Genomic DNA, 8,479 nt, shown 5'->3' with positions numbered 1-8,479 from the left:
ACTTTCCTTTTCTCAAGTCCTTCCACCCCGCTGCTCACAGACAGATCATGACAGCAGTGAGGGGAGATAAGCGGACATTGATCGTCTGTTTTTGTAAGATAATTGGTCAGGTCATCTCTGTTTTCGTCGTAGTTCATTGACCGCAGACCCGCATCGATTTCTGTCCCCCTTGTCTGCCCTGTTGCTGTTCTGCCCTTACCTCGGTCTTTTGTCGCGGTCGAGCCGCCATCCTAGACTGATGTGCATTCTTGCGTGTGTGTGTGTGTGTCTCTACAGCGCGTGAGGGAGAAAATGGCGGCTCGTCCGAAAGCGAAGGTAGCCAAGAAAGGCACCATGAAAAAGACTGTCTCTAAGGCAGGTAGCAAGGGACCAAAGAAGACCATGTCTAAGCAGCGAAGCAATCCCACTCCGGTCGTAGCTTCGCAGAAGTCTACTTCCCCCGCACCCTCTCCTATGGTGAGCAAGAAGGTGAAGAAGATGGTCTCCAAGGCAGCCTCGAAGAAGACGACCCCCGCTGCAAAGAAGCCGAGAACGAAGAAACCCATGGCGAAGAAAGCCAGCAGCAAAGCTGGCAAGGGGAAAGGCAAGAAATAACTGGACAACACACTAGTACTTTGTCAATTCTTGTGATGATGTCCCTCCAGTTGAAAGAAAGAAAGAAACGAAGGACGACCACGGCGTCATTAGGGGCGCGCGCCGCCGTCTTCTCTTGTCATCATCATATTCAAACTCCTGTAATGCCTTTCCCTACTGAACGCATCCCCTGTCAACAAGAGGCGAGGCAAGGAAGAAAAATGGATAGAGGAAGCGTTCCTTACGGACGCTTACTAGCTACTACTACCTCATCCCTCTCAATCTTCCCTCCCTCTTACCCGTTGTCATGAAGCCAATCAGTAAAAAGTTATCTTCCGAGCAGTCGTTCGTCTGTTTCCGTGTATCTTGGTGAGGGAAAAGAAAGGATGAAGGCAAAGGGTGTCACGACTGGCCTCTTCGCTTTCATTATGATGGTCCGACCTGACTGAAAGGTCACTCAAAACTCACTGCTCGTCTCCCTTGTTTCCCGTCAACGATTGGTCTCCGCGCCCCTTTCTTCAATCTGGAAATAAGACAACAAGCTCGATTCTCCTGTGACAGTCTGTCGCTGGAATCAAGAGCTCTTGTCTGTCTTTTTCCTCTCCTTTAGGCTTCCCTAGAAGCCACCGCTGGCACCCTCAGCTGCTCATGCAGCAGCGGGAGAGAAGTAAACCAAAAAGACAGACGGACCAGTCTTCTCTATCCACGTCGATTCTTCTAGACGTTCATTTTTTCTCCTGTGTCTTGTCTTTACTTCATAGACCGACTTTCTTTTCAAAGCATGAGACGGACGGCAAAACGGATGCCGTACGGTTGTGTATACACAAACAACTGTCGCTTGTTTGGCCGTTCTCAAGGTTCGTCGTGTGTTTCTCGAGCCATTCGTTGTATGCTACTTGTTCTGCTTTCAAGAATAGAGAGAGAGACTTGAACGCAGTTTGCTTTCGTGTTCATTTTGGTAAAGAGGCGCACCTCGTTGACAATTCAAAAAAGGTCGACCTCTTTCTCTCCCACGTGGTTATGTGTATGCGGGGCGCGCGATGTAATAAGCAGGCACCGCCCGTCCCAAACAGATGAATGAAGGTGGTCTTGTGTCTGTCTCTTGGCCATGGTATGGCGGTTTGAATGAGTTCGCTCCTGTTATGCGATAGGTGAGGCCAACACAGCCGTTCAAACAGCTGGAACGACTAAAGTATACTTGCTAAAAGCAGCCTCGATTGCAGGCTACTCCCCAGTTGGCCCCCGATATGCTTTTCTTCTTCTGTGGCTCTTCCAAACAACAGTTGATGTCCATTCATACCTTTATCTCGTCTTCGAGACGACGAGTTTTCTCTTCTATGAGGTGAGATGAGGCTAACGAGTGAAAGTAAAAGAGCGATATGGTCAGATGATGATACAAAGGAGAGAATTCTCAAGAACTCTGAGGCAACATGACTCAACACGAGTCGTATATCTCCCTCCCGCACTGTCAAAAGGTCTTTGGTCGGTGACCACCTTTGTAAGTTGTTGGGTCTCACTCGTTGGTATTCCTCTCTCAGAAAAGCCTTCTCCTTTGTATCAGGTGTAAGATCACCTCAGCTTCTGAGTAACGGACAACTCGGCGAGATACCTCAGGACACAACAAGCAAAGGACGTTGTTCTTCGAAGGTGGTCACATATTCCGAGCAGAAAAGGAGAGAAATGCAGTTGATCATAGAAAAGAGAGAGTGAAGATAAAACCAGAAAACTCTAGAGAGAGATAGATGAACTGATTGATTCCTTATCTTTATCCAACTACCAACATCATGACTGTCATCATCCTTTTCACTCCCCCCATACCATCTATAGTACAGGAGTCTATGGCGTACGCGGTTTGCTGACTGTGGCCGTTCAGATTTTCGTTACAGAACTGACGTGGAAAAGCAGCCTCTCAGATCGACTGGGTGCTGAAGGATGTCTTCTTTTATCTGGCAATCCTTGTGTTCATTGGTGTGTATCAACTAACCAAATAAACTCTCCAGCATGCTAAAAGGACAAGGCCGAGTTCGATTTTACCAAATGCCTACGATGAGAACACATGCAACTATACCTGTCTCTATGTATGCTCTTCTGCTTCGTTTCATTGTACGGTCTACCCCGGAACCGTCTATGATGATGTGAAGTAAGAGAATGATGACTGCTGAAGTTCCTTCCTAGTCCAAGAAAGTCTCTATTTCTTACAGTTTTGCTGGCTTTCACAGAAGAAACACCACCATCAGAAAACGACCTCAGGGACAAGTCGCGAGTCTAGTCTCGTCTTCTCTTCTGTTCTAGTTCCATTAGCTCGATTCTCATAGATAGAAGAGACTCTGAGTCCTCACAACGCTCTTGCGGATACCATTATAAGAGTTCTCAGAAAGAAAACACCTTGGGACACATCATAGATACCGCCCTTCTTCTCTCGAGGCTTTCCGCAGATGTGTTTCTGCTATACTCAAGACTGCTGTGAAGATGTAGATATTGTCTACGGTCATTTCTTTCCACATGAGACATCTTCTCCTCAGGAGATTCTGTCCTGAGAAGTAGATCTACTAAACTCATTACTAAGGCTCCAGTTAAGATAGAAGAGGTAAAACCAAAGCAAGCCCGCACGATGTCTTCGTAGTCTTCCTCCGTGCCACGGAGTAGTGCAAGCGACGAGAAATGTCTACAACAGATGGCAACAGCTAGCTGTCTTTAGCTAGTTGCGGTTAGCTTTACTTTCCCTTCAACCGAAGAAAGACATAAACACGCGGCTGAAATCATGAACAGACACCTGTCGAAAAGTCTACATATCTACACACAGATGCCTATGAAACCTTATATGCAGCGCTCATGACTACTATGTATCTACATAGGGAGATACAGTTAGAGTTCTTCTAGGTGAAAAAGCACGTACGTTTAAAGAACTGCAAAGAACTGAACGAAAGAAATACCACCATAAAAACTCACTTGTGCGGAGAGGAGACAAGGTGGTCACCTATCTATCACAGAACTCAGACTCTCGGTCAACACTCATGAGACCTGATAGGAGTGTGTGTATACTACATCTACCTACGTATATGCATACACATATAGGTATATGGACATATGTGATACGTATATATGCATATATATAGGTAAAACCTATGCAGCGTTATATGGATACGTAGGAGAGTATACGTCTATTATGCGTGGCACAGTCACTTTTCCTCATACAAGTAGAAAAGCAGAAGAAAGCCTCACGTTTGATGTAAAGATATACTCTCTACACACAACACAGAGTTTGACCCAGTTCAGTTCTTTTCGTTCTCAGAGAGAAAGTCCATCCATTCGCATGCATGCATGCATGCACTTCCCACCGGTCAAAGATAAGAAGTTTTTCACTTCTACTACTAAGCATCTTATCATAGTATAGCATGCACGCCTCATATTAGTACCATCGTCACACTTCCTAATATCTAAGATCTCCCTCTACTCACACCTTTCTATTCTCATCTTCACCGAGAGCGCCGAGGAAGTTCATTTATTTGATCTAGGTCGCTTGTCTTTCGGAGAAGACATGCTTCACCTACGTTCCTGCCTAGTTGCAGAAGCTATCCTATACATATAGCATATTCTTATACGACTGCCGAGGTACATAGAAATTTATAGATCGTATGTGTTACCCGTGCATTTCTCTGACATATCAAAGCTAACGGTAAGAATAGCATCCGCCACCAGTCTTACCTTTCCCGCTTTCTTTGGAGTTTCAGAGATTCACTCGGAGACGGGGCTAGGAAGAGACTTAAGAAAGCTTCCTCTTCTTCATACACGTGACGAAGATCCAGGGCTCGAGCTGCGGCTCCTACTAGCCCACAGCGGCTCGCTGAGAAGCTGAAGGTCTCCTTCCATCTAGGGTGCCCGCCTGTCAACCTAACAAATCCATATGTGCGGCAGTGCATCTATCTATCTATCGATCGATCATCATGTACCAATATGTTTGCTAAACCAGGAGAACGACAGAAGGAGATTCAGATATGTAGCCCGGCACACCAAGGGATCCTCGTGAAAACAAAAACTCTTCTCACTTCTACTTCCATTATGGCTATGCGCTATGCTCTTGCTTCTTCCCCCTCCTACGTCTGTCGCCATTAGAGACAGTAAGAATCTTTGATAGACAGGGTGTTATCTATAAGGTTCCCATATAGATAGATTGAACAATGGAGTGAGAAACCTTTTTCATGGTGAATCTGTACATGCACATATATATTTATATAGATAGAGAGAGACTGGAGCATGCACGCATGCATTGTCGTGAGCACTAGTGAGTGTAGAGAAAAAAGTGACGACAAACGTACACCCAGAGATATCACACTACGTGTCTTTTCCTTACCTACCCACCTAGGTGTCTTCTCTCTAGCTCCCCCTTTTTCTTTCTACCGGCTTTGTCTTCTACATACTCAACTACTACACGCTACGGAGCTCTTCTTTGCTGCTGTTACGCGCAGTAGCGGCAGATAACATAGCGTGTAGTGGCCCGGAGACCGTGCGTCAGTGACAGACGCAGCGGTACCGGGAAGAGACTCGGTTGCTTTCCTGGCTATTCGGCAGCACGCGGAAAGTGTAGAGCGATTGTATTGCAGGGAGCGGACTTTCGGTGAGGACAAGAGAGAGAGACGCCGGGGTGCGCAGGCGAGAGATAAGAGAGAGAAAAGGTCATTCTTCAAGCGACTGACATTGTTCCTCCGGCAACGGTGGTAGCAGTTGCTTCATCCCCACAGAAGAGCTGAGCTGCACACCCTACTGGACGCGAGTGATCCTCGGGAGCCTCGCCGCGGGTCTCAGTGACACGGAGAGGCCTACGACTTTCTGTGAAATCTCACATTTGTGGAACAATAGTGTTTGTGTCGTGTTCCGCAGCAGAACAGCAAGAATTTGTTGCAAGCCCAGGCCCTGGCAAAACAACCGTAGTCTGGATTGCCTCTACTTGCTGTCGGTAGACCGGGCAGACACGACAGCTTCCGCTACAGTGTACGTACACCTCAAGTCTCCTATGATACCTGGAGTGCAACCCCTTCTACTGTTTCAACAGAAACATGCCCGGTGGTTCTTCTTAAATGAAGAATAATGAATTTCTTTTTCTCACCCGCGCGCCACCCTTGTAGTAGTTGCAGGAGTAGTGCTGGCTCCCCCCCCCACTGACTGACTATTAGCCGAGTGAAGACTGCTCCTGCCTTGGAGGGCATAAGAATAGGGAGAAGAGTAACGCTAAGTGGCCACGAGAGAATGAAAGAAAAAGCAAGAAAAGATAAAACGAGAAAGATTGTTTCGATCAAGGAGGATAGGTAAGAAAGAAAGAAAGAGAATGAAGAAAGGCAAACAGAAAGGAGAAGATATCTATGATCTTCATACATACAGATGTACGTACAGACAGAAGTACCCATGTATACCCGCGGAAGAAGCTTTACTATATACATGGAACTATAGAGATGGCTGCATTTCAACAGAGACCGACAGAAGAACAATATATATATATATAGATTGGATATATGTAGGGAGAGAGAGGTGCACACACGTCAGGACTAACAGCAGTCAAGAAAAGCGATTCTTCTACTCGAACGCTAGATAAAGGATAGAAGAATATATATGAAGATACATATAGATATGTAAAGCTAGATATGTAGGAGATATATACGCATATGTATACATATACTTTGTATCCAGAGAGAGAAGAGAGAAAGAGACCTCTCGTCCGGAAAGTGTTGTGTTTCATTTTCTGTACAAGATTAAATTCTCCTCATGAGAAAGGCTTGTTTTTCTTACGTGTGCATGCAGCACATGCGCCATCACCCCGTGGCAATACCAATCGATCTTCTACTTCTCCGCCTTATATATGGAGAAAGACATACAGAGGATCTAGATACCTCCCTTGCTAGAAGGAGGAGTGAAGAAGAAGAGGGAGCAGAAGAACAGTCTGAAAGCTTTTCTTTCCTGCGGTCCAGACACTTATGTTGATAGAAAAGAATTACGTACTGATTAGGCTTCGGTGAAGCAAAAGAGAAAAGAAAACTTTCTTACGGAAAGCCAGGAAACACTCCCAAAACAGAAATTGACCTGCATTGGAAAGAAGCACATCTCTCTGTTTCTCTCTCTCTTACAGAAAGAGAGAAGAGACTGAAGCGTCTATACACATCGATACATATATACACGTAGAAAGCTCATATAGTGACATAGGAGGTGTATGTACACCCGAGGGAGATAGATTCTTCTCATTCATTCACTCCTTCAGACCACCATGATAATACGAAGAACAACCATCACAACAACACCATACAGCGCCATCGCCAGCAGAAGAGAAATGACGATGAGAAGAAAAAGAAGAAGAAAAAGCGTGCTTTCTTTATGATACCTGAATGAAAATTTCTCTACTCAAGAGAAAGAGAGAAGAAAGAAAGAAGGAAGCTCATCATCTAGGAGAGAAGAAACATTCTCTAAACAAAACTTCTTTGTGTGATCTATGAACGAAGATATACCAATCTACTTTTTCAAAGATCTATCCTCTCTTCATCTTCATCATCCATTCCTCTCTCTCTTGTCATGCTCTCACGTCCTTCCTTCCCGCTTCTTTCTTTCTTTCTTTCCAGAAATCTTGAGAAGAAGAAGAGAAAGGAGATTCTTTCGTTCTCTAGTACTTGAGTGCGGCCGATGTCCTATCATTCCCTGTCTATCTCTCTTCGCCTCCTCCTACGGAGGTACTACTTTTTCTTAAGAGATAATTCTTATCGTTACTGCTGGTCGATTGGGGCTGCACCGATCCGGAAAGACTCGCTCTTGAAAACTACTGAGCTGCTGGTAGTTATTTTTTACCAGGGAAAGCAGAAGAGGTAGCTGAAGAGGAATAGGAATAAGAAAGATTCGATGGAGGAGGTATCGGCGGAAAGCCACGAGACTGCAAAGATGTAGATGAAGAAGACGAGGAAAGAGAGTTGATCGCTTTCACGCCGCTCTTCGGAAGAATGTTCGTAATTCCCCCTTTACTCTGGTTCGTATAACTATGATTCGTAGAGAGAGGATGACTTCCATTAGAAGAAGCATAGACACCCCCATTCCCAGGTGTATGTACACCTCCTACGGGTGTATGTACACCCGAAGAGGTTGCATACGTAGTGGTAGCAGTTGAAGACGAAGGTGTTGGGATAGGAGGTAAGACCATCGTTCCAGCAGAACCTGATCGATGTAAAACAACTGAATGATTCGGTTTAGAGGGAGACGACGAAGAAGAAAAAAGATCTCCACCATGAGGCAAAACATACCGAGAAGAGGATGAAGAGGCTGATACAGTGGTCGGAGAAACTGCGGAAGAGCTCGGCGAGTTTGTACTTGGATAGTAAAAGGCTGAAGAGACACATGATCCTGTTCGTCTTAGAAGAGGCCGAGAAGAAGAGGAAGATGAGACCGCAGGAGAAGGAGAAGAGCTACCCAGATGTGTAGAAGAAGAAGAATGAAGAGGAAAGGAAGAAGACGACGAAGATGCGGATGTAGTAGTTGTGGTAGTAGAAGAGGGAAAAGCACAGGCTGCAGCAAATGTCGGAGAATAGGGAGAAGAAGAAGACGAAGTTGAAGAAAGAAAAGAATCTTCTGTCCCATCTCTCCTACTTGCGGCTGTAGCGGACGGAGGAGGGATGAATGAAGTCGTACGACAGAAAGAAGGAGACGATGAAGATAAGACATCTACAAGAAGAAAAAGAAAGAGAAAGAAAAGAAAGAAAGATGGAAACCAATCAAGATCAGAAAGGGAAAGAAAGATAGAAAGAGAAAGACAGAGAAAGAGGTGATAAGATATCTCCTACGAGGATGTATGTAAATGTAGGATAAAATAGGTAGTAGTAACACACAAGAGAGACCCCCTCCAGAGAAGGAGAGAAAAAAGAGAAAGAAAGGAGGGAGG

The 8,479-nt window shown here is 45.3% G+C and overlaps 3 protein-coding genes across 3 annotated transcripts; 1 reads left to right on the top strand and 2 right to left on the bottom strand.

The window, feature by feature from the left end:
* Positions 1-116: 116 nt before the first annotated feature.
* On the top strand, positions 117-1,743 carry CSUI_010837 (uncharacterized protein). Its single transcript, XM_068070938.1, has one exon. It carries the CDS (start codon positions 1,222-1,224, stop codon positions 1,648-1,650), a length of 429 nt encoding a protein of 142 aa, XP_067917088.1. The 5' UTR covers positions 117-1,221; the 3' UTR covers positions 1,651-1,743.
* Positions 1,719-5,783, bottom strand: CSUI_010836 (uncharacterized protein). Its single transcript, XM_068070937.1, has 2 exons — positions 5,678-5,783; positions 1,719-4,464 (listed from the first exon to the last, which is right to left on the bottom strand). Exon 2 carries the CDS (start codon positions 3,130-3,132, stop codon positions 2,944-2,946), a length of 189 nt encoding a protein of 62 aa, XP_067917087.1. The 5' UTR covers positions 3,133-4,464; positions 5,678-5,783; the 3' UTR covers positions 1,719-2,943.
* An 85-nt stretch (positions 5,784-5,868) lies between these two features.
* On the bottom strand, positions 5,869-8,260 carry CSUI_010835 (uncharacterized protein; the record flags this gene model as incomplete). Its single annotated transcript, XM_068070936.1, has 1 exon — positions 5,869-8,260. A coding segment is annotated over one exon (873 nt), but the record flags the coding sequence as incomplete, so codon positions are not given.
* Positions 8,261-8,479: the final 219 nt, after the last annotated feature.

The sequence above is a fragment of the Cystoisospora suis genome (genome assembly GCF_002600585.1).
Source record: "Cystoisospora suis strain Wien I chromosome Unknown contig_8524, whole genome shotgun sequence".
NCBI classification, from domain to species: domain Eukaryota; phylum Apicomplexa; class Conoidasida; order Eucoccidiorida; family Sarcocystidae; genus Cystoisospora; species Cystoisospora suis.
The sequence above is the reverse complement of the archived record's forward strand: the minus strand, read 5'-3'. Positions and strand labels throughout refer to the sequence as shown.

What these genes read in the sequence shown, in the direction of transcription:
- CSUI_010837 (XM_068070938.1), top strand. Translation starts at nt 1,222, where the DNA reads ATGCAGCAGCGGGAGAGAAGTAAACCAAAAAGACAGACGGACCAGTCT.
- CSUI_010836 (XM_068070937.1), bottom strand. Translation starts at nt 3,132, where the DNA reads ATGAGTTTAGTAGATCTACTTCTCAGGACAGAATCTCCTGAGGAGAAG.